Source organism: Myotis myotis, unplaced genomic scaffold (genome assembly GCF_014108235.1).
Source record: "Myotis myotis isolate mMyoMyo1 unplaced genomic scaffold, mMyoMyo1.p scaffold_m19_p_7, whole genome shotgun sequence".
In the NCBI taxonomy this organism is placed as follows: domain Eukaryota; kingdom Metazoa; phylum Chordata; class Mammalia; order Chiroptera; family Vespertilionidae; genus Myotis; species Myotis myotis.
The window spans coordinates 67,587,074-67,614,387 of NW_023416379.1; the positions used below are offsets into that span (position 1 = coordinate 67,587,074).

A 27,314-nucleotide genomic window follows, 5' to 3' on the forward strand; every position below is an offset into this window, starting at 1 on the left:
CTGTAGGAAAGACTTCAAAAGCTTTAAGCCATTTTAAGAGATGATAAAATATTTTTTTCAAATTGGGTGAAAGCCATACATTTGTCATAATTAATAAATATCCTAAGGTTCACTGCCAAAAAAGACTTCTTTTTTTATTCCTTAACCAATATATTGAGAAAATATGATGATGGAGACAGAAGGTAAGGATATTTTACTTGACTGACAACTAGCACACTCTAGTTATAATTAAATCTATAAAAATAACTTGTTTAATGTAGTCATCTAAGGAGAGCTATATAAAATAGTTTTCCAATACTTTGCTCTGCGAGAAGTAGCTTCTCTTGGTATATTGGCATGATCTACATTTCATTTCAGCAAATAGTATAACAATTTCATACATATGACCTATTTCTTTCAACTGAATAAAACAGAATTTCAGAAACTTTTGGACTTTCTAAAGTTCAATATAGCAGATTTTCATATGTGCCCTAATATGGGTTATATTATCTTCCTTACAGAGGTCAGCAGCTTTTTAATTTTTTTTAGGAAAACATTGAAATTTTCATTTTGAGACTACCATGGAAATGAGTTCATTCACAGCATATGTTTCCTGTTGGAATGGTTGTCATGAGAACGAATATACGATACAACATAAAGCCTTTTTCTAAAAACAAAAAATAGAGTAGGAAAAAAACACACAAAGAATGAAAGGAATTGTACTTTGGATTGTTTTGTTGTCTATTTTTATGGAGAGATTTGAATAAAAAAGAACGTAAGAATGAGCTCACTATCCAAAATAACTGCCCAGCAGCGATAACTTATGGATAAGCCCACACACGAAGTGTATCAAAAAAAGGTTATGAGTTCCTTTGAAAGAGGTCAGTGATATCTGGACTCTCACTATAAGTCACATCTGCTCCATAAATCAGATGTGGCACCAGATAGATGCTTTTCTACCAAGTAATCAGTACAGAATTACTGAAGCTCTATTTTCAATTTGGGCTCCACCAGCCTACCTGGGTAGCCTCGCTGTTCACTGATCCATGCCTTAGCATCACCTTGTACTCATGAAGCTGTGAATGCCTGGGCTCCTGGTTATCCCAGGGAACAGGGCCTCAGTCACAGTGCCAGACATCTGATCACTAATGCCATGCATTATAAGCACAAGTAGGTGCTTCTTAAAATAAGTTTCAGATGTACATTAAAAACATTAAACATGCATAAAAATACACGTAAGTGAAATACCTTTGCAGACTTACTCTAAGGTATTCATCATATTGACTTACTTAACCCTGTTTATAAGGAACTGTGTGTCTCTGCTGTTTGGGATCACTTTACCTCGTTTGCTATAGCAAATTATAATAAATCTAATGTAAAGGTTTTAAATATTAAAAATATTCAAATGGGTTTTTTTTATATACAATTCCTATATAAGTAGGCAGTACAGAATTCACGCTGGAGTAGACTATCTGGGTTCAAATCCCATTCTACTCCAACTAGCTTAGCGATATCAAACAAGTTTTTAAATTCTCTGTGCTTCATTTTCTGTTGTGTAAAATGGGGATGATACTATCTTATAAGGCTTTATGAGATTAAATATGTTTATATATAAAAATCATTTAGAGCAGTACCATGCACATAGAAAGTATCTTGTACAGTATGGTAAATAGAAGTTTACAATTTATTTCTTTCATTGTCTACTTTCTGAGAAAAATATGAATGGCTAATAAAAAACACAATAGTTTCATGTCCATACATGGTACTGACTCTATCTGATATTTTCACTCATAGCCCTCATAATCTTCAGTTTGAACAAAAACCTTCTAAGTCAAAACAAAGAGATAAATTGTTTTAAGAAAACTTTTAGGCAAAATTTCATTTTACTGTACTATAGAGCTTTAAAGAGCAACAATTCATACATGCTATATGAATTAACTTCTAGTGTACAAAATTATTCATTTGACAGTTTTTCACTGTGCAAGCATTTTACATTACTTCAGGGGAGTTGTTAGACTTCATAGAAACCACTAAAAAGTAGTCAGGTCCAAGCTGCCCTTAACCTGGGAAAGAATGTAGGAAATGAAATTTCATTCTGTAATTTAGAAGATCCTCCATCTCCCATTTCCAGAATCATAACAGCACATCAGTGATCTCCATGTGTCTGGGAATGCCTGTCCAGGCCTGCAGCTAGGGCTCAATAAGCCTGTTTTGTCCTCCCTCCCTCCCTCCTTCCCTCCCTCCTTCTTCCCTCCCTCCCTCCTTCCCTCTCTCTCTTCTCCCTCCCTTCTACCTCCCTTTGATTAAATCTATGTTTTTAATAAGAAGGAAATGAAATTTAAATCTGTTAAATGCCAAACATTTTGAAGGTATCTTTTCAGAAAGTTCTAGCAATTGAAATAGTATCAGGGTCTTATCAACTTAGAAGCCAATGTGTGGTAGAGGATGGGTCTGCTTATATTTTCATTGGCCCACACAGCCCCAAAGCATTTAGTATGAGAGTCAACCGTTTTACTTGAAGAAAATCTTCCCAGTTACAAATTTTACAAAGAAGAATTTAGATTTTGCCTCTTCTTCTCCAAAACCAACTTTTCTTGGTGTTCTAAATTAAAGAAAGAAATAGTAGTCTAGAGAAGCATGCATTTTTCATTTTTTATGCTAGATGCTGAAATCCATAGCTGTGAATACCATTGTCTCTCTGGTTATCACACTGAGTTTAAAGAACCTAATACACACGGCACTAAATTGGATGTACCTCTCAATTGTACAACAGAATAAACAGAATCATAAAACACATGGTATTTGTTGGAGGTTATTCGTGCCTCAGCATATAAATAACTTTTTGGGATTCATTTGGAAGACACTATTTTCTCAGTGAACATTTTCTAGATTGGAACAAATGTTTTTTGGCTTTTATTTTTGACTTATACTGCATTCAGTTATAACCCTCTAGGCGAATAATGAGTTATATGCATTTCACAGACTATGAAGGACAAAAGCAAACAAAACCAGAAAGTAAGCAAGATCATGAAAAAAGTTAATAATGAGATACACTTAAAAAGTATAGTTGCATACAGAATGGTTTACAGGAAATTCTGCACCCCAGTGGAGGGAAACACATTCACACATATTCCTCTGCAAAAGGGCATTTCTAATAAAAGTAAAAAAAAAAATAGACATCTAGAGGGTGACTAGTACAAATTTATATAGATGAAATACTATTAATCTATTTGCTCATGTGTAAATGACTGATGTACCTGAATCCAGTAATAAGGTTTACAAAATTGACTTTAAAGGTATTTTCTACCTTTAGAATGAGTCTACTTTTTCCTACCTTGTTTTTAACGATATTTATGCAGGACCCACAATATTCACATAAGCAAAGGACTGAAAAACATTGCATATTACTTATGCAAATCTCTGATGTCATTAAGCCTGATTTACTGTACTTAGTTCAACTTACAGGAGATTGGACCAGAAATGGTTAAGCAAAATCAGCCCTTGGAGGGTCTCACCCCCTGTGTATGACATTGCATTGAACTGGTGATGAAGATCACATTTCTGCTTTGTGGGAAAGAAGGGAATCTATTTTCACCTCAGACATCTATTTGATAAGCACAGATGTATTTAGTGAATATATTTTGGAAAGAATTAATGGATAAATGCCTAGTAGTAGCAGATATAACATACTGAAAAGTGAGGAAGGTCACCCTTTTGTGAACATATTAGAAAGAAGCAAAGGATACTATAGATAAAATTTTTACTTAGAAAAAACTCTGCATTGATGCATAAGCAAGAAAGAACTTTCTGCTAATTAATAACATGACTGGAGTCCTTGAAACACGCAATAGACATATTAAGGAAATCAGCACTAGACATAGATTTTAGTAGAATATGAAAGGAGAGAAATTTAGGCTCAATCAGAACAAAAGCTGTTACTCTTAGTTAATTTTACTATATGGCCTCACCGGTTCCTTAGGTTAAACTTAAAAAGGATTCACAAACTCGTCACTATTGCCATTTTGGACTGGGTAATTCTTTGTTGTGGGGACTGTCCTGTAAATTGTAAGTTGTTTATTAGCATTCCAGTGGTACCCCCACGCCCTGTTGTGACAACCACAAATGTTTCCAGACATTGCTGAGTATCCCCTGGGGAACAAAGTCACCTTCAATTGTGAACCACTGGCAGGAACTTGATGTTGGTATCAAAACTGTACACACACTTTGATAGATAAAGATATGAAAGATTAACTAAAGACCCCCCAAAGCCATTCTCATAGAGGGCTTGGGCACTGATGAAGTTTTCATTGAAATGAGATAAAATGAGAAAAGTAATGATAATATGGTGACAACTGAATTTTTAAAAGTAAGCATATTACTTGAAAAGTGTCCTTTCTTTAATGTCTTATGGTGATAATCAACAGTTTTATTTGGATTTTTTTCTAGTAAAAGTTGATAGCTATTTGTTGGGATCCCATAACATCCCCAATAAATACATGGTAAATATGAGTGTACATTGCATAGTGTGGCTTCATTCATTATTAGACCATCCCGTCAATAACACTGGAACTGGGTAGTTTGTTCCAGTCATAATTCTGGTACTCCAAGTAGTAAAGCTCAGGTACGCTGCACTCCTACTTTAATTACAGTGTGTGTATGTGTGTGACGTGCCCAAAGTATTTTAAAAGACTGGAAAATTACTGATAAAATTGAGGCAGTTTATTCAAGTCAGAAATCATTCACAGGGTGATTCAAAATAATATAATATAATCTATTTCACTTAAATGATCTAAATCCAACTGTGTAAATGCGGCCACAAAATATCTGGTTTTAATGCCAATTTAATTATATTTTTTCTTTTTCTGTTCATGTGGATACTACAATGGTTTTATTTAAAAATAATGCATAATTGTTTAAGCTAAAGATTTTTTATCTGTTTCCTGGGTCTTTTGAGGGAAGACTATAATTTTCTAGTTACAGCGAATATATTTGTGTATAAAGAATTCTAGGAAACACTTCCAACATGCTATATAAATCCAGATTTTTCAAACATCTGTAGCAGCATTGTGTGTGTGTGTGTGTGTGTGTGTGTGTAATCATTTTGTAATGCAATAGTTCCAGTATGTAACCTTAAGAAAAGCATGTGGTAATGTTAGTATTCAAGATGGCTTTAGAACTTAGAGTTACCCTTGCTCCTGCAGATAAAAGAAGACTCTATAGAGAGAAGTGGTTTCAAACACGTAAACAGGATTAGTTAGGTGTTTTGCATTTGGCTGTGAAGGAAATGCTTTTTATTCACCAATTATAGAGCTCACTAAACATGCATGTGCTTTCTACAAAATATTAATTAATTCATCATGATCTAGCAATTATTTTTTTAAATACTGTTAGTGAAATCATTTGGCTTAAAATTGTTCATTTAGTAATACTGTCATTCATTTAAAATGTTTAAATCCATAGGTGCATTCCTGTTATTCTTATTAAGCTGCTCATTGTGTATAGCTTAATCTGAATCACCAATTTCTAATCTCCTAATGTGGTGACTGGCATCAACATGACCTATCTTTTAATATTACCAAACATTCCCAAAGATAAAATGAAATGGCATATAGTATTTAACTCTCATGACCAATTATAGTTTTTAAAGTGAAACTGCTTTCTTAGTGTTCTCTTTTACTCTGCTAGAGGACATCAAGGTCAGCTTCTAGTAGTTACATTGGGCAAGAACTCAAATAGCTAACTCACAGGGAGAATGTGATTTAACTTTCTTTCAAAGACTCAATGGAAATTCCATTTGGATTCCTGAGAGACCTCACAATTCACTTCACATTTCACTTGAAATGCAGTGTATAGTGTGGTTAAAACACAGAAGCACAGAACCTCTTGGTGCCAGAAGTGTTCCCTGAGATTAAACGAGGCACTTATAGAGTTCAGAAAGGTATTGCCATTTTCCATGGTTGAGACTTATTGTATTTGGACAGGGTTTCCCAGTGACTTTTAAAATTGGGTAGCAGCTATGAGGGCTAACTGAATAGTAATGAACAGAGCTAAGATTTTATAAAGAAAAATTTAAGCACAAATTATAAGCAAAATTAGAAGACTTGGCTTAGGAAAATATCAGATTTTAAGTTAAGAAGCTAAGCCCTTAGGTACTTTTTCATATAAGGTAGTAGGGGAGCTACTACTTTAAAAAGAGGTTTTCTTGAGGAGCTCCATACTGTTCTCCACAGTGGCTGCACCAGTCTGCATTCCCACCAGCAGTGCACGAGTGTTCCTTTTTCTCCGCATCCTTGCCAGCACTTGTCATTTGTTGATTTGTTGATGATAGCCATTCTGACAGGTGTGAGATGGTTCTGCATTGTAGTTTTGATTTGCATCTCTTGGATGATTAGTGACTTTGAGCATGTTTTCATATGTCTCTTGGCCTTCCTTATGTCCTCCCTCGCAAATGGAACTCCCACTTGACCCAGTGATCCCACTTCTAGGAATATATCCCAAGAAACTAGAAACACCAATCAGAAAAGATATATGCACCCCTATGTTCATAGCAGCACAATTCACCATAGCTAAGATTTGCAAACAGCCTAAGTGCCCATCAGCAGATGAGTGGATTAGAAACCAGTGGTACATCCACAATGGAATACTACACTGTGGTAAAAAAGAAGGAATTCTTACCATTTGCAAAAGCATGAATGGAACTTGAGAGCATTATGCTAAGCAAAATAAGCCAGTCAGAGAAAGATAAATATCACATGATCTCACTCATTTGTGGAATATAATAAACAACATAAACTGATGAACAAAAACAGATCCAGAGTCAGAGAAGCATAGATCAGACCATCAAACCTCAGAGGGAAGGTAGAGGAGGGTGGGGGTAAGGGAGGAGATCAACCAAAGGACTTGTATGCATGCATATAAGCCTAACCAATGGACACAGACACCAGGGGGGTGAGGGAATGAGGAGGGGGGGCAATTGGAAGATAAGGACACATGTAATACCTTAATCAATAGAGAGAAAAAAAGAGGTTTTCTTTTTACTTGTGAGTTTTAGAAGCATCAAATACTTAACATAATTGCTAATGCTTGTTTTACTCTCAGGGCAAATCTAGATGTGCATAAGAGATGCATACAATAGATGATGCACTTAATAGTGATGAGCAAGGAAAGGGAAGAAATCTCTTTCTTGGACAGAATACAGTTGTTTCCAGTTAAAGCATCTCACATAGTTTTGGGACTTGGGTTGGTTTTATATCCTGAGGCCAGGCATCATCTTATAAAAGAGGTAAATTAAAATAAAAAGTTTTGACTATAACTGTTTGTAGTGAAAATATAGGAAATCTATAAACTTCATTTATGACCTAAAATGACATTGGAACTGGAGTATTTGAAAAATTCAAGAAAGAATGGAAAACTCCACTAGAAATGCACTGTGAGTTACAGAAAAATCTGGGACAGAACAATGAATACGGGTTTTGATTTTTAATTGAATATTAAAAAAGGTGTTCAAGGAACCGTATTCTTTATATTAGATATAGTGTTCATTATTTATATCTGTTCTGTGCCTATGCAATATTAACAAAGAAAGTGTACATATTAGTGTGCTATATAGGGCATATAGAAAGGAAAAAGAAAACAATATACAATATAATTGTACAGATAAGCTATGTCTTATCCTGGACTTTAAAATGATCCACTAACTAGTTTTCTCTGCCTTACCAGCATAATTATCACTACTTGCACTAAGTAAATATATTGGTTGGACCTTTGAACAAATTTACTATCCCTTCCTCTACGTATAAGCTGCTGTTATCCGAGCCTCCCAGAGTCCTCTCCAACTGTGCCGATGTAGAGCACTCTACCTTCACAAGATCCAGCTCAGATCTCTTTGCTGAAAGTCCCCATGATCAAGTTTTCCCATTCTTACTATACTTCTTGTTTAAAACAATTAAAAATTGCAACACCAATTCAGTACATCTATTGCTCTTCTACTTATCCTTGCTATTTAATTCAGATTCTTTTTGAATGTTAGCATGGCCTGTGGATATGGTGTCATATGTGAAAAGTAGTCTGCAAAAGTTATTAAGTCCATTCAAAGACACTAGACTTATTAAGTCTGACTTGGGCTACTTAGAACAAAGGAATATACCCAAGAGGGAGTCAATTATGAAGTATTTCTGCACTTAACCAAGTTCTAAACCATAAATGCCACACCGATGCCTTCTAGTAGGTCCAGGGCTTTGATTCTCTTTATGTAGCTTAAGTGAGGGTTAGCTGATGATTTGCATTATTTGAAAGTGTGCTGACACTTTAATCTTAAACTGCTCTAAAGAAGTTTCCTGTCTGAGATGGGGTCAATCTAGGCATTTGGTGGTTTCTCTGCAAATGGAAAGGCATCCAAGTATGGCTCTAAGGCCACCTTATCTAACTAAAGACTTAGATATTTTTCATTTTATGTAAGCCGTTCAATTAAAAAAGCAATCTTGTATTCTATACAGATGGGCAAACATGAATATTTCAATGATGTATGAGAAGAATATGTTCAATGGATCAATGAAAGCAAACATCTGCTAACCACAATTATAAACACAGATTGGTATATAACTTTCAATATCAGCTGAATAAGTCAAATCTTTCTTATTGTGGGTGCCAATTTAATTTGGATATACATATCCAAATGCTAAGTATTCATTAGCATTAGTGGGTTAGTCTGCTATTTGTGCTCAATCAGAAAGTAGTTTGGCCTCATAAACATCATTACCAGGAGACACAGTAGAACAAGTAAGTGAATAGTTTTGAAAAGAATTTTCACCTTTAATCATTTCAGCAATTATTAGGCCAGAGCATGAGGGAGTCATCTATTTTGACGTCTAATTAAAAGACATCAATTACACTTCCTTCCAAAAGAGAATAAGAGTCCACATAGACCCTTTGCTTAGGTCTACCTGAGAGTCATCCTTGACTCCCTGACTCCTTCTGCCCTATTTCAATCTGGTTAACACGTTCCAGTTACTAAGTCGTGGATAACTCTGATTTGTCCACACCTCTTCACCCCCTTTCACTGTCCAAAATCTTTCTTGTATGGCCTGCATTCCCACAGGAGCATCTGAAGGTCTCCTGCCTGTAGCCTTGATCTCTCTGTTTCAGTTTCTTTCTTCATCACTGTCTGATTTTTTTTTAATGTTTCCTTCTACATTTCTCTGGTTTAAAACATTTTCATGGCTTTCCATAGATTTTAAGAAAAAATCCAAACTCTGCAATAAGGCAAACACAACTCTTCCCTCTTTGACCCTGACGGCCTTTAATTCCTAGGGTTGACCACCTGTAAACTTAGGCTCCAAGCATTCTCAACAAGCTAGGTACTCTAATACAATCCCCCATTCCTTTACACATGCTGCTATTCTGTTCTGAAAACTTACTTTCTCTGTCCCATCCCACCCATACCCACAATATGCCCTGACTGTTCAATAGGAATCAATTCAGGCATCCCCTCTTCTGAGAAATCTTCCCTGTATCCCATAGTCTGACAGATTCTGCTCTCTATGCACTCTTTTGCTTATAAACTATTCCCATATGTTCACTTTTCTCTTTTTCCCACTAATTAAAACTTCTTGAGGGAAGGGTCTGTGTTGATTAATTTGTGTCCTCAGTGACTTGCCTACCAAACATTATTTCATACATGTTGGTCACAGCATCAGCAAAATCAAATCTCCAAAGTCTCTTTTGATCACTCACTGTGTGTAAATATAGATATGAGTTTGGGGTGGGGGAGAGGTGGATGAGAGGTAAATAAAATTGAGGCTCTGTCCCTAAGGAATTTACAATCTAGTTGGTGAAATAAGTAAACTTGTGAAAAGTTTATTAGAAATGTTACTTCAAATAAACCATTGAATAAATATATAAGATATGGTGCCAGCTCTATTGTTTCTATCTGTCTCCAGAATAAACATTAGAACTGATATAAAGGTGTTGGATGATTCTGTGCTCAATAAAGCAATTTGTTGACCTTGAAGATGGTATAGAGAATCAGAAAGATGATTCAAACTTTTGAGATGTCTACAAAATTAAACAGGTTAAAAGGAGTTCATATATTTTGTTTTATTATTATTTTTATCTTTATTGTTGAGAGTATTACAGATGCCCCCCCTCTTTGTTCCCCCTAGCCCCTACCACCCAGTTACTGCTCTACCCCATGCCTTCACTACCCTATTGTCTGTGTTCATGGGCAATGCATATATGCACATAAGTTCCTTGGTTAATCTCTTCCTGCCCCCCTTCCCTCTGAGATTCATCAGTCTGTTCCATGTTTCCATGTCTATGGTTCTATTTTGTTCATTAGATTCCATGTATAAGTGTGATATTTGTCTTTCTCTGACTGGCTTATCTCACTTAGCATAATCATCTCCAGGTCCCTCCATGCTATTCCCATGGGCAAGAGATCCATTTGTTTTTACAGCTGCATAGTATTCCATTGTGTATATGTACCACCTATTTTTTATCCATTCACCTACTGATGGGCACTTGGGCTGTTTCCAGATCTAGTTTATGTATTTTTAATATTAATGGGACTTGCAAGGGGAAAAGACTATGAGGAGGGCCATGCTGAGGAAAAGAGGGAGAGGCTGTAATTGTTGGAGCAAAGTCATGAAAGAAGGCAGAACAGGGCCATACCCTCAAACTGCTTAAAGGGAAACAGACTTCAGGCTAGAACTTAAACAAATGGTTCCTTCAATGGTATTGTCCAAGTTCATAATTAAAAGATAATTTTTACATTTTTCCAATCATGTCCAAAAATACTCTAGACTTTTAACTTAATGATTTCTTTTACTTGAAATTAATAGAAGATTCAGAAGGCTATTTTTAAACAACCTTTTATGCTTAAAATTAAACTATTAATTAATTTAATTAAATTTTAGGAAAAATGCCCTCTCCCTAATAGTAAGAATACAGGAAATACATTCATAACACTTTTCAGCTATTTTTCCCTAAGGTATTAATTGTGATTGTGACTCAGGAAAACATTAGATATTAAATAATCTTTTCCAGACAATTAGGGTATTATTTCCTTTGCTGAATAGATAAGTTGCTAATTATCCTTCTATAGCTACTTAGCTTAGTTATAGCCCCTTGTTAATAAAGAGCATGGTCTTAATAGACAAGTGATTAAATAGGCTTTATTTGACTACATCTTTAACATTTCCCCTATGGATTGCAAGTTACATATCTTGCTCACTATTTGAGTCCCTAGTAGTTAACAAGTGCTTGGCATATCATAAGGTACTCAGTGATTAGCTCTTGAACAAAGGAATGCATAAATATATTAAATTAATAACTGAAAAACTGAATGAGTGAATGAACGAATGGCTGGATGTTATGTCCCATCTACCATACTTACTTTTTATTTGATTAGTTTGAAAAAATTTGTCACAAATACTGGAAGACAAGGCCACTGTGCATTTCCAGTCTAAAGATGGTCTGTCCAGTGACATCACACATCATTGTGGTAGGTACAGTATATCACATTACAGTCAAATTTCACTGAGCTCAGGTTTCCTAATAGGCTCAGGGTCCAGAGGTACTGAGAAAGTTTATAATTTCACTAGAGGCCCAGTGCACGAATTCATACACCAGTGGGATCCCTCAGCCTGGCTTGCGGTATTGAGCCGAAACTGGCTCTCCAACATACCCCGAGGGGTCCCTGATTGCGAGAGGGCACAGGCCAGGCCAAGGAACCACATCAGTTCCCCATTTGGAGCCAGGGAGGGACTCAGAAGGTTGGCCAGCCAGGGAGAGACCGTGGGAGGGCTCCAGGGCATGTCCAGTTCATCTCACTCAGTCCCAATCGGCCAGACCCCAGCAGCAAGCTAACCTACCAGTAGGAGCATCTGCCCCCTTGTGGTCATTGAACGTCATAGCGAGCAGTTGAGCGGCCTGAAAGGCCTGAGCATATTATTAGCATATTACGCTTTGATTGGTTGAATGGCCGACCAGCCAACCAGACACTTAGCATATTAGGATTTTATTATATAGGATAGTCCATGAAGTTACTTGGAGCAGAGGACCAACAAGTATTTAGAAATATATGTAAAATTAAGTTTACACACTCTGTTTGGCTACTCAATTTTGCACCTATAACAGAAGTTTAGAAAATGAAGGTGGCAAAATGAATAGAATTGCTATTCAATTGCTAATTGAATAGCAATTCTAAAATCTAGTGCTTACTGGACTTATTTGAGAATTTTAATCACTACAAAATCACACAGAACTTATCCCCAGAGCTTGTGATTTATTCAGATCTGATTTTTTTTTAAACAAGTACCACTATGCCACTGATTCTCAAACAGAAGTGATTTTGTCCCTCCTCATCCTCAGATATTTGGCAATATCTGGAGACATTTTTTGTTGTCACAACTAATGGGTTGTGTACTGCTAGCAGTGTCTAGTGGGTAGAGGCCAACGAGGCTTTTAAACATTCCATAATGGCAAGGTTGAGAGACACTGCAACTCAGTGGAGACAGAGAGTCCTCTAGGACAGCAACACGATCTCAGCTTGCACCCTGCCACTACACAATTATGAGCAGATGAAGTACATCCTAGAAATATTTGGAGTAAATGAGTGGGATTGTAAAATGGTTCATTACTTAACTGTAAATTCCTTTACCAGGACTACTTCATACCTCAATGATGCTGGATAAATGAGGTGTTGCTAAATCACTAATTTGCTTAACCCTAAAAATAGAGGCTCAGAAGAGTTCCTGATATTCCCAAGTGTACTCTGCAAGGAAGATAATGGCTTAGAAAAAATGATGTACATGTTAATTTAGTCATTCATTTATTTGTTCAAAAATATTCCTTTTAATAAAAAGTGCCTAAGTGATGTATACCAGAAAAATCTGAAATAGTACACTTCCTTTAAAAAGTTAATGATTATGCTTATGCTATGTTCAGGGTAGATTTCAATAAATAGCTCATGTTAATATTTTTGGACAAGTTTAATTACAATTTGAACTAATTTCTGTCCTGCTGACATTTTACAACAGTATTCATTAAAAATATTATTGTTTACTTTCAATAATAGTAGAAATCTGTAAATGACTTTACTGAGCAGTTTAAATATGAGAAAACAATGCGATATTTGAACTTAAGAACATCAAACAATTTCCACTAATTAACCCCTTGACTCCTTAAAATGAAATTATCACTTGTTAGCATTTCAAGATAATTACAAGCCTCCTTTTCTGAACTTATATTATCAACCCATAAGAATCTTTTCTTGCACCAACTGTGGTTGATTCACCATTTAGCAGAACAAATTAAGAATTTATCAGTAATTATGAAAATAATTTCCTTCTTTTATTGAAATCTTTGCAGCCTCTGCAGCTTAGCACATTATTATTCTGGGTGGCGTAGGTGTTGTTGAAAGGCAGTGTGAAAATAAGAGCCTGAATTATGAATTCCTCCCATAAACATTGAATCACTTTGTATTTTCTGCAGCAAAAAATAACTTATTTCTCTTGAAAGAAAAAGAACATTTCAACTTTCAGGAACACATAAGATTGCTATACAACACATATTGAGCTAGATGACCTATGAGCTCCGAAATAATATTTTATTTTTCATATATATCCATAAAACTTACCATTTTTGGTGTAACACACACACACACACACACACACACACACACACACACACACACACACACACACACACACCCCAGTCAGTGTAGGTCCTTTGTTTTCAACTATATAAATTATTATTAAATTGAACTCTTCATTCCATTTCAATTTAGTAAATATTTATGAAATACCTACTCTGCTCCAGGAACTGTGCTAGGTGCTGGCAAAACAGAAATTGAGTTTTATAGTCAGGGCATTCAAAGAAATTCTGGGGTGAGGGGTGATCTCCCTGAGAAAGCCAATGAGTGCCTGAAACTGTAGAAAGTGTATTTTCTTGTCCTTAGTTTCTGCAGTGGATTTTACATTTCAGTAACTTGTGATCTGTACTCAAATCTGCCTGAAAACAAAGGACCTACATTGACTGAGGCATATATATATCTATCCCTTTTTTTTTTCTCCCATTGACCCCTTATACCGGTCCCCACCCCTCACCCCTCACCCCTCACCCCCCCACCCAAGGCCTTCATGACCTTATTGTCTGTGTCCATGGATTATGCATCTATGCATACAATTTCTTTGGTTGATCTCTTCCCACCCACCCCTGCCTTCCCTCTGAGATTCTACAGTCTGTTCCATGCTTCTATGTCTCTGGATCTACTTTGTTCAACAGTTTATTTTGTTCATTAGATTCCACAAATGAGTGAGATCATAGGCATCAATATATTTTAATTACAGTGGTTATTTAAGGGATAGCTGCTCATCTAAAACAGCATTATATTGAAAGAAGATGCCTTCCAAAACTTCCATAGCTAGAGAGGAGAAGTGAGTGCTTGGCTTTAAAGAACAGGCTGACTGTCTTGTTAGGGGCTAATGTAGCTGATGGCTTTCAGTGGAAGCCAATGCCCATTTACCATTTCAAAAAATGTAGGGCTCTTTATAATGATGCTAAATCTACTCTGCCTGTGCTGTATAAATGGAAAAAAAAAGCCTGGATGACAGCACATCTGTTTACAACATGATTTACTAAATATTTTAAGCTGACTGTTGAGACCTGATCAGAAAAAAAAGATTTCTTTCAAAATATCACTGTTCATTGAGAATGCACCTGGTCACCCAAGAGCCCTGATGGAGATGTACAATGAGATTAATGTTATTTTCATGCTTGCTAACACAACATCCATCCCGCAGCCCATGGATCAAGAAGTAATTTCAATTTTCAAGTCTTATTATTTAAGAAATACATTTCATAAGCTATAGCTGCCATAGATAGTGATTCCTCTGATGGATCTGGGCAAAGTAATTTGAAAGCCTGGAAAGGATTCATCATTCTAGGTGTCATTAAGAACATTCACGATTCACTGCAAGAGGTCAAAATATCAACATTAACAGGAGTTTGGAAGAATCTGATTTCAGCCCTCACAGATGACTTTGAGGGGTTCAAGACTTCACTGGAGGAAGTAACTGCAGGTGTGATGGAAATGCCACAATAACTAGAATTAAAGGAGGGGCCTGAAGACATGACTGAATTGCTGCAATCTCATGATTACCTTCCGATGGATGAGGAGCTGCTTTATAGATGAACAGAGCAAGCGGTTCCTGGAGGTACAAACTACTCTTGATGAAGATGCTGGGAAGATTGTTGAAATGACAACAAAGGATTTAGAGTATTACACAAACTTAGGTGATAAAGCAGCAGCACAGTTTGAGAAGACTGAGGAATTGTGAAAGGAAAAGTCAAGTAGTGAAGCAAACTTCATTGTGGTCTTATATTAAGAAATTGCCACAGCCACCCCAACCTTCAGCAACCACCACCCTGATCAGTCAGCAGCCATCAACATGGAGGCAAGATCCTTACCAGTAAAGAGATTATGACTTGCTCCAGGCTCAGAGATTGCTAACATAGTTAGCAAAAATATTTTTAAATTAAATTATGTACACTGTTTTCTTAGACATAATGGTATTACATTTGTAATAGGCTATAGTATAGTATAAACATAATTTTTATATGCACTGGGAAACCAAAAAATTTGTGTGACTAGCTTTATTGCAATATTCACTTTATTGCAGTGATCTAGAACTAAACTGGCAATATCTCTGAGGTATGCCTGTACTTTCCTTTTTATAGATCATATTTATGCATATTTTATAATGTCTTCTGTTTTCAATCTTTGCAAAATGTCATCTGCAATAAGAACACAATTTGACTCAATCCCCAGTAGGGGGCGTGCAGGAGACAGCCAATCAATGATTCTCTCTCATTGATGTTTCTCTCTTTTCCTCTCCCTTCCTCTCTGAAATCAATAAAAATATTTTTAAAAACCCTCAATTTGACTCCATATATAACTTGTAAGCTATTGTGGTTTTAGTTGTTACCTGATTTATATCCCTAAAGTATAATTACTTTGCTCCATTAAATCAAATAAATGAAAATGATTAAAAAATAAGTTCAATTTTTAAAATCAAAATCATTACAACTACATACATTCTTATCCCATTTCTTTTTCTCAGTGCCCCCCAAAGTTAAAACTATAAACTATGTATTCACTACCAAACCTTAAAATAATTTCCCTTACATTATTTTACATTTACTAATGTCCTAATAATAACTAATTTAAATAATTTGGAAAATAATATTAAGAAGTTCAAGATATGCTTACAGATACATAGTGAATAGCCTGGTTAATGGTGTCTAAGGAGAGATGACATTAGCTACCTTTAATTATTGAATGTCTTTAACACTAAAACTGTAAAATAGTGATTAACTACGATACAAGTGGACAGTTCTGAGGCTTAACATAAGAAAAGGAAATAGCAAATTAAATATTAAGAAAAATGTGCAGTCTGTTGCTTATAGGATACATTAGTAGGAAAAATTTTTAGCCTGAGTCATTAAGACAACTGAAAAATACAATTCTAAAATTATCTAAAATGACTATTCAGCAATTTAAACCTGGATATTTTCAGAATAGAATCACAGACATTAACAAATTAAGAGAGGTTCACCAGGGGCCTATCCTCACCAGCCAGCTCTAGGTTGCTCCTATTAAAACTATGCACATTAATATTTTATGATAATTTTAGAAAACTCCTGTCAGAAAGGTCTCTTGGGATCACCCCAGGGCCTCTAAGAACAGATAAATTGGTGGAAATGTCGGATGAAATCCCAGTTTTCCTATTATACATTTATTTTAAGTAAATACTTTGAACACTGAATTCAATGACTTTGTGAGGATGAGAGAAAGAAGGAAGGGAGGCAGGGGAAGATGTAGAGCATTATGTGAACCCCGATCAGAGCTTTCTACGGCCAGCATCTCTTGGTCTTACCTTGTCCAGGTTATTTATCTTTTCCTGCTGCACTCTAATAATCTTTTACAAGGTATCTGACACCTTATAAGATTACTTTCCCAGATATACGGAGTCCATTGTTTAGGCAAGCTAATACAAATAGCTACCCTTCCCTGCTAGAATCTCCCACTAATTAACCAATGAACCAATCAACCAGTGGATGGACTCACCCATCCTCCAAACTTTTACTGAGCACCTGCCATGTTTCCAGCCGTGGGCAAACTACGGCCTGTTTGAAATTAATAAAACTAAAAAAAAAAAGACCGTACCCTTTTATGTAATGATGTTTACTTTGAATTTATATTAGTTCACACAAACACTCCATCCATGCTTTTGTTCCGGCCTTCCGGTCCAGTTTAAGAACCCATTGTGGCCCTCGAGTCAAAAAGTTTGCCCACCCCTGTTGGGAAAAACACTGGTAAAGCATGTTTTCTGCTGATCCTCATGACCAACTCATGCAATAGGCAATATTATGCCCATTGTGAATTTTAAGGAATCTGAAGTTTAAAGTGATTAGATATGTTGCAGTTATTCTCATTATACTTTTTCTATATTACTGATTAAAAAGTTGAAACTAATTTTCAATTTCATATACTCAAAAAGACAACAATCTTACTGATAAATTTGGAACCCTACTTCCTATAGTATTTTCATTGAATTATGAAGAAAAATATTGTAGAATGTTATTCTTCTTTAAAATTGTGGCCTTTCTAGATTACTATTCATATGGTTAATAATTATCTACAGAAAATTCAAAATCTAGATATCACTGTGATATCTTGGATTTAGAAATACCTATGAATAAGGCCATGGAATTTTCATGCTTGAATTTTAATAGCATGTAAAAAATTGAATGTAAAAGAATAGACTCTGCCCTTTTAGTTGTTTCATTCATTTTTTATAAACAGACATGACTTCTTCATTTAAAAAACTTTTCCTTTTATGTAATACTAGAGCCCCAGTGCATGAAATTCATGCCCGGAAGGGGGAGAAGGGGTCCCTTAGCCCGGCCTGCATTATCTCCAATCTGGGACCCCTTGGGGGATGTCCGGCTGCTGGTTTAGGCCCAATCCTGCAGGGCAGTTGGACATCCCTCTCACAATCCGGGTTTGCTGGCTTCTAACCGCTCACTTGCCTGCCTGCCTGATTGCCTTTAACCACTTCTGCCTCGGCCCCCGCCACCGTGGCTTTGTCTGGAAGGACGTCTGAAAGATGTCTGGTCTAATTAGCATGTTACCCTTTTATTAGTATAGAATGGATATATTTTGCCAAGAATATTTAAATGTTTTAATTTCAAAAAATATTTAACTTCCTTGGTTAAGCTCTGCTATTCAGGCATTGCACAACTTAATTAGGCAGTTGGTATAACAACTCTGGGGCCAGAGGGAAAGACTCGTAAATTACAGAAAGACCATAGATGAACATGGAGGCCCAAACACTTTAGAAGCATGGGGAGCACAGGACTTGGTTGGAATGTCTGTAAGGAGGATTCTCTAACAAAGTGGTTCTCAACCTTCCTAATGCCGTGACCCTTTAATACAGTTCCTCATGTTGTGGTGACCCCCAACCATAAAATTATTTTCATTGCTGCTTCATAACTGTAATTTTGCTACTGTTATGAATCGTAATGTAAATATCTGATATGCAGGATGTATTTTCATTGCTAGAAATTGAACATAATTAAAACTATGTAATTATATATGTTTTCCAATGGTCTTAGGTGACCCCTGTGAAAGGGTCGTTCGACCCCCAAAGGGGTTGAGACCCACAGGTTGAGAACTGCTGCTCTAACAGGTCGGGGCCTCTGAGGGGACCTTGCTGAAGGTGGCAGGCCCTACCTTGACTTTTCCAAGCAAGTCCAATCCTCCAGGGTGTTTTGCTAGAATCTCTATGTTTAGTCTTTTAGACCCGACCTTGTAGGAGCATGTGCTTTCCCAAGGATGCTTACCTTGCTGACTGTATCTAGAGGTTAATTTTAGTTCAAGCTCTTATGACAGTAAAAGCCAAAGGAGGCAGGCGAAAAGGGTTACTTGGTGGTGATGGCCAAGTAGTTCCTTAGCCCTCTCTTTCGCAGAAACGTGTGTCAGAGCAATCTGTTCATCCATCACTCAGGGTCTGCCAGTCAGCCCCGGCAGAAAACTAACTGAAATGAACAGAGAACTCTACCAACAAATGTAATAGCTAGTTAGGTGACTTAGGAAAGCACTTGGTCAAACCAGAAAAACCAGAAATAAATCCTAGAACATTTTGGGCAAAAACATTGATTGTATAATAAATGGTAGCATCTTGGAATGTCAATAAAAGAAACAGCAATAAATCAATTGAATTAAATGGCATTCTTTATTCTCTCATCTTGATTATCCCCCAGGAAAAAATTCGCCTTTTAACACAATATATTTATTTATAATATATTTATGTTCCTATCACTCTTCCTTCACTCTTTGCCCATATAAGCTCCATAAATCAGGTGTTTTATCTGTTCACTAATCATTGTGCCAATCACCTTGAATAATAAAACAAATAATAGCTTCTCAAAAATATGTCACATGAATTAATAATAAATTTACTGAGTACTATTTAGTAGATTTACAAAGATGAATGTGATACACTTCCAATCCCCAAAGTACTTAAGCCTAGAAAGGAATGTCAAATTGCTATAATATAAGGCAGAAAATATAAGGGTTATTAAAGATCTAGATATAACGTACTTCAGACCAGCACTTCACAAGATATATACTATGGGATATAGTGAGCTGTCCAAGAATTAAGAATTACAGGTAGAAGACTATGTTGATGTAGTTTCTCATTTTCCAGCAGTATGCTATTTAATTCATATTGTCCTCCCATTTGAATACTGCTAGAAATGTTGGAGTACATATAAAAAAAGTACGGAATGACCCAGTTCTGCTGTCAATTTTCAGCTTAGGTTGAAATCACCTGGGTAGTCCAGGTAATTTCTAGACTGAATTTAGTTGAGGGGATACTGGGTAATAGTATCACCAAGCTCTTAGCAGAGGCAAATAAAAATCATCATTCGAGTGATATACCATTGTCCTACACTTGAAAGGATCTTCAAAAATAATACCTTAGAGACAGCATAATGTAACCTAGAATACTAAGAAATAAGGTTGCATGAGTGAGAATTAAGAGAAACAAGAGCAGGGAGTAGGGTTGGGGGGGGCGGGCAAGGGAGGCTAAGGACATATATGTAATACCTTAATAAATAAAATTAAATTAAAAAATAACTGCATAAAATAGAAGACTCTAAAGTAATCTAGTAGATTAAATTTATAAGATGAAAATGCTATAAAACAACAGAAATGACAATAACTTAAATTCAAAACTCCATGGATTATTAAATGAGTTAGGCAAAAATAAAGAGAGAAATACTAAACTGAATGTTAGATTAAAATTTTTTCCAAAATGTATCACTGAGAAAAAATAGCCGAAAATATGGAAGAGAGGAAATGATACGAGCAGAAGAGGAAACAACCTTCTTTAGAATTTCAGGTGAAGATGAAACAGAATATAGGTGAAACTATATATGCAAAAATAATGATTGAGAAATTGAGACAGAATCACCAATATCCAGAATGAACAGAGATATTGATCCTCTTTATCCAGTGGTACCCTACCCTTGCAAACATTTTCATTCATTTACCTCAATGTGCTGTGCAATTATTTTCCAAGTGTATGAAAACATAGAAAATGCTGCTTAAAACACTGTTTTAGGCAGAAGTTGCCAATTTTTTTTTCCCTGTAAAAGACCAAATAGTAAATATTTTAGGGTTTGAGGGCCATTTGGCTTCTTTAACAATGATTCAGCATTGCAGTTGTAGGACAAAAGCAGCTATAAACATTATGTAAATAAATAGGCATACTGTGTTCTAATAAAATTTTATTTATAAAAACAGGTATAAGTCTGAATTTGTCCCACAGATTGTAAGCTATAGCTTGCCAGCCCCTACTTTGGAGGATCAAGGTGAGCGTTCCAATAAAAGATGTGTGGTACCATTTCACTCCCAGCATTAGCCCTCAGAGTGCATGTAGAAGTCATAATACAATGTCTTTTGAACTTGATAGCTCATGCTAATGGACACAATGGGTTTTTAATAATATTAGTGGCACTTACATAAACTTTATCAGTTAGAAAGAGATTGTTTATATACCAACAAATGCAATACTGTAACTTCAGAAAATCAGATTCAATTTTAAATCTATGATGTAATTCAAAACAATCTAAAGAAAATATAAAACATTTTAAAAGATAACAAAGAATATTTCCCTAAAAAAACTAAAACAGTCATTATAAATTATAATGGCTTTATGAGGAAACATGCATTTGTGCATATCAGAGAACTTAAAAAAGTAATGTACAGTCTAAGGCAGAAATACATAGGTAAAGAAAGCTCGCATGATCTCACTTATATGTGGAATATAATAAACAAAATACTTCCAGAAGCATGGATGCATGGAACAGAATGACAGATCTCAGTGGAGAGGGGTGTGGAGGGGATGAGAAGAGATTAACCAAAGGACATATGTGCATATATGCATAACCCATGGACACAGACAATAGTGTAGGGAAGGACTCGGGTGGGGCAGGGGCTGGGTGGAGGAGGTAAAGGGGAGAAAATGGGGGAGATCTGTAATAGTGTCACCAATAAATAAATAAGTAAATAAATAAAAGAATTTCCTACACAACTGTAGGGAAAATTCCAAGTATCAACAACGAAAATAAAAAAGAAAGCTCCCTTTAGTTTCCCACCAATAAATCTTTAGTTATTTGCTATTTTCACAGAAAATTAAGATTTTAGTATTGCTTTTTACAGTACTTTTAAAAGGTCACAGTTGTTTTGCCTACAGAAGTAAAAATTTTATCAATGAAAAATCTAATCATCAATAATTGTTATGAATTTGGACATGATTATTGTTAACCATGATACAATATTTAGTTTTTTTGGAGATTGGGTAAATTATAATTCATAGGGACTAGTGTTTTGATAATGTAAAGGTCCAATATTTTCACTTTTGTTAGTGTGATTATAATGAAGGGGTAAAAGCATAACATAGTTTTATGTTATTAAATAATTGATCATTGGTTCTAAGTAGGAAATGAGGTTCTCAGAGGCACAGTTTATAGAGTAATATAAACTGAAAACCACCTCAACACCATCAACATTGGGAATAGTAGATCAATTACAATATGCCTATACAATGCAGTACAAGGAATACAATATATTTAGTAAAATTTTAAAAAAATATTTCATGACATATGGCTAAATTAAAAATTGAGAATACTTGGGCAAGGGTAACAAAATAAAAAAAAATAAACAAATGGAACTACATCAAAGAAAAAGTTTTTGTACATCAAAGGAAACCATCAACCAAATGAAAAGACAACCTACTGAATGGGAGACAATATACACCATACATCTCAACACCAAAAAAAATAAAAATAAAAATACACACACATACAATCTAATACAAAAATGGACATGAGGACCTGAATAGACATTTCTCCAGAGAACAAATAGGAGTCCAACAGACATATGAAAAGATGTTCAACATCACTAATCAGAGAAATGCAAATTAAAACCATGGTGAAATATCACCTCACACCTGTCAAAGTGACTATCATCAATAAGTCAACAAGCCAGGATATGGGGAAAAGGGAGCCCATGTGCACTTACGGTAGAAATGCAGGTTGGTGCAGCCACTATGGAAACCAGTGTGTGTGTGGGGGGGGGCGGGGTGTCCTAAAAAAATTAAAATTAGAACTGCCTTATCACCCAGTGACTCCATGTGTGTGCATATATACAAAGAAAACAAAAACACTAATTTGAAGAATATATGTACCCCTATGTTCATTGCAGCATTGTTTACAGTAGCTATGCTATGGAAACAACCCAAGTGTCCATCAATAGACAAGGAGATAAAAAAAAGTGGCGGTACATATACACAATGGAATATTACTCAGCCATGAAAAGAGTAAAATCTTATCACTTGTGACATCATGGATGTACCTAGAGCAGCGGTTCTCAACCTGTGGGTTGCGACCCCTTTGGGGGTCGAATGACTCTTTCACAGGGGTCGCCTAAGACCATCCTGCATATCAGATATTTACACTACGATTCATAATAGTAGCAAAATTACAGTTATGAAGTAGCAATGAAAATAATTTTATGATTGGGGGTCACAACATGAGGAACTATATTTAAAGGGCCAGAAGGTTGAGAACCACTGACCTAGAGGGTATTTTGCTAAGTGAAATAAGTCAGTCAGAGAAAGACAAATATCATTTGATTTCACTTATACGTGGAATTTAAAAAACAAAACAAAATAAACTAAATTGAAACAGACTCATAGATATAGAGAAAAAACTCTTTGTTGTGGGGGGAAGGAGTGCTATGGGGCTGAGTGGAAAAGGTGAACGAGTTAAGAAGTACAAATTGGTGGTTACAAACAGTCACAGGGATTTAAAGTAAAGCATAGGGAATATAATCAATAATATTGTAATAACTATATTACAAGGGGGAACTGGAAATATCAGGGGAACACTCTATAAAGTATATTATTGTCTAACCACTATGCTATACACCTGAAACTAATATTAATATTGAATGTACACTGTAACTGAAAAAAGAAAATTTAAATTTAAAAAACTTTAAGAAAGAAAAAATAGATTTAAATATTAACATTAAAAAATTGAGGATGGCCGAAACCGGTTTGGCTCAGTTGATAGACCGTCGGCCTGTGGACTGAAAGGTCCCAGGTTCGATTCCGGTCAAGGGCATGTACCTGGGTTGCGGGCACATCCCCAGTAGGAGATGTGCAGGAGGCGGCTGATCGATGTTTCTCTCCCATCGATGTTTCTGGCTCTCTGTCTCTCTCCCTTCCTCTCTGTGAAAAATCAATAAAATATATTTTAAAAAACATTGAGGATGTCAACTGTTATATATATGGAGTATGATAATATTTATGTTAAAGTAGTAATAATATAAATTGAAAACCACCTCAACACCATCAACTTTGGGAATAGGAGACCAATTACAATATGCCTATACAATGCAGTACAAGGAATACTATAGTGTTAATTTCTATGGCTTCATACATATGTCAATACATAAGTGGAAGCCTGAAATTATACATAGTAAAATATAAATAGGAGTGAATTGGGGGAGCTGGGTGGCTGTGGAAATCAAAGGTGGTGATGATTAATGGTGCCTTTTGCCTTAGCAGCTATGTTTTAAAGTTTAACAAGTAGAAGATACTCAGGTATTACTTTTGTAACTAATTACTAATTTAAAGGACCTACCACAATGTGGGGTTGAGGGGTCAAGAAGAGATAAACCAAAGAATTTATATACTTATATGCATAGCCCATGGACATGGGCAATAGGGTGATGAAGATCTGGGAGGGTGAGTAGGGCCTGGCAGGAGGGTTGAAAGAGGGAAAAATGGGAAATTTCTGAAATACTATCAATAATAAAAAATACATTTAAAAAAGATAAGGCGATTTGATACATTAAATCAAATTTAAAAGACAACTTCTAATTTCAACTTTATTACGACAATCTTGAAAACATCATTTAAGTCAGCCCTTTTCTGTACAAAAAGAAGTAGCCGCATTTCTTCATTATTAACTATACTTGGGGAACTTGCATTCAAAGTTAGAATCATTGCATTGATAAAACTATTGTGTATAAGGACATGATCAAAGTAAAAGAGCAAATGTGAATAAAATAAATAACTGGTCTTAACCTTCATTGTTTAAAACTCACCCAGAAAAACGACTTATTGATGAAACAGTCTGGTAAAAAGTGTGATAGGACAGAAGTTCTGTCTCAGTGGAAAGCTTTTGATCACTTTTCAGATACATCAAGGAAACATGAACTACACTCATCTCTTGAGATAAGCTTCTTTGAAAGGCAGCTGAACATTCCTCCTCTCACTGAATAGTTTTCTTCAAGGACAACTTAAAGTTAAATTTTGTAAAACTAAGACATGTTCTGTGCAATGGATAAGAGTCATGTTATCAGCAGAAGTTAGAGAAAGTAGCGTGTGATTGATTCTGGCATTAAGGCTGACCTCAAACACCAATTGTTTAATAAATGAAACTTAACACCTTAGACAATCTGTGAAAGGAATCAAGAGAGGTCCTAAACAGGGGAATGCTGTTTCTTCTCGAAGCATCTCTTTAACATCCCTAAAGATCTTTTGGAATAACTAACGCTTTCTCCTATTTAGGAAGCACACTCCATGCACTTTTTAAAACTAAATCAAAGTTGGTTGTTATCCATGGAGATGTGCAAGTAGCTATAATCAGGAACTTAAGATGACATATTTTTCTTTAGTAGAAAACATTAAATTAGATTTGTGTAGCACTTTATTCTTCTTTGACTAAACAGCATACTAAGCAGTGCCTTATAATATACTGCCAAGTCTTCCCTGGCTACTGGTAAAGAAGAAAGCTTGCAAAAAGTTTACTGCCATGAGTTTCTCTATGGGATTTCAAAAAGAACAAATACTGACATCAATGAAGACATCCAGCTCATATTATCACCAGGGCAATTGGAATTCCCCTTATGGCACTAAGGTTCATAGAAGAGCATCCCTAGAATATCAGAATCTATAGCAAAAAATACACTTAATATCATCGATTTTTCAGACACAGAAATAGTGTAGTTTAAATTGTACCAGTATCCAAGGAATGAGCATATGGCCAGTAGGTTTGCTTTTCACCTAGAAATTCTAAGAATGCTCCTCTTCTAGACTCTAATAATTAATGGTGAGAGGCAAGTAGTATCATAAAACTTCAGATCTGGATCAGATTTAGGGTAAAGAACACTGGAAAAAATTTAGAATCATAGAAGCCAACAATATGGTACCCTATCTGACAGCATACGGCATGGTAGGATTCACTTTTGGGATTTATTGATATTTATCTCCTCTCCATACAAAACAAAATAAAACCTGGCTACTACACTGCAATAAAATTACATGAGTAATCAAAGTATAGGAGTCTAATGAAGACTTTTATGAATTTTTCTTTTCTTTGAGACATTAAAATGTATAGAGTTGCCAATGAGATTAAATTATTTTGTCCAGATATATTGCAATTACTTGTACAAATGAAGAAATGCATGGAAGAATTACTCATCCTTATTTATTGTAATTATTTTCTTTTGTCTTCATTAGTTCATAAAATATATGAATAAGAAAATTAAAATGTCACTCAAAGTTTTTACAACAAAACAATTTGGAAGGGATGTCTAAATATTGCATTACTGTGATAATAGATTCCAGGTCATGCAAGCAATGTATTGCCTAAATGACCACAGCGATTGCTCTTTTATCCTACAGTGCTAAACTGAATTACTAGGCAAAATGTTGAAGTAGCATTTGAGCTTTTATAATTTTAAAATATTAGAGCTTTTAAAAGATCCTCATGGAATTCGCATCACAACATGCCTTACACATTAGGTAATGCAATTCTATCTTGGGACGTAACCCGATGGCATCGTCACACACAAACACATTCATCATGCTGTCCTACAGATTCAAAAAGGAGAATGTTTCCCCTCTGAGTTAACACATATCCCACCACATTATCATATTCCTGTTGGCTAGCAGGCAGCCGAAAGAGCTCAGAGTGCTTTGACTATTTAGACCAAAGAAATGTAAGAAAACAGCTGTCACTTACGTTTTTGAGTCATCCCATAAGACACAATAGGGATTCAAAGTACCCTAAAAGCAAACAGAGGAATAAATGTATCTTGAGTACATACATCAAATATTACAGGGTTGTGTGCAATGCAAACAGAATGGCAGATTTCTTATCTTGCAGTAAGATACTTCAAAGATTCCACCTCTATTTTTTTTTTTTTGTATTAAAATCGGCATGTCCTTTCTTATAGATTCGGTGACCCAGTTTGTGAAATTCTATTCATCAAAATAATTCATTTATTCCAAATATCATGACTTATATTTAGTTGTTTTGAAATTTGAACGTGATACTCTCACCTACCACAAGGTTCATATTTTGATGATTTCTACTTCATTTTTTCTCTAAAATATTAATTGCTGAATTGTTTCCTTTAAGCAGACCAAAGTATTTACAATGTGTCAATCACAGTGGAACATTCAATATTATACAATCACCACCACCGCCACTTCCTCTGCAGCCTCTAGTTGGTCAGCTTCCTAGAGGCAAGGGATGGTTGCATTTGTTGTCCATGCCCAGAGAGTTTGTTAACTTGCAACACCTTCTTAATCAACAGATCATAATTGTATGGGATCACATTTAATGAAACTCTGAGAAAAAGTGCTAAACTTTTGTTCGGTTTAATAATTATGTATTGAATAGCTACCATG

At 35.5% G+C, this 27,314-nt stretch overlaps 1 protein-coding gene across 2 annotated transcripts in view; it reads right to left on the reverse strand.

Annotated features, from left to right (window-relative positions):
* ADGRB3 (adhesion G protein-coupled receptor B3) overlaps positions 1 to 27,314 on the reverse strand; it is a 689,753-nt gene that overhangs the window by 264,456 nt on the left and 397,983 nt on the right. For both annotated transcript variants that reach the window (XM_036318196.1, XM_036318195.1), the window contains one exon: positions 26,644 to 26,687. In XM_036318196.1, the coding sequence (XP_036174089.1) occupies positions 26,644 to 26,687 (44 nt within the window). The remainder of the gene's footprint in view (positions 1 to 26,643; positions 26,688 to 27,314) is intronic.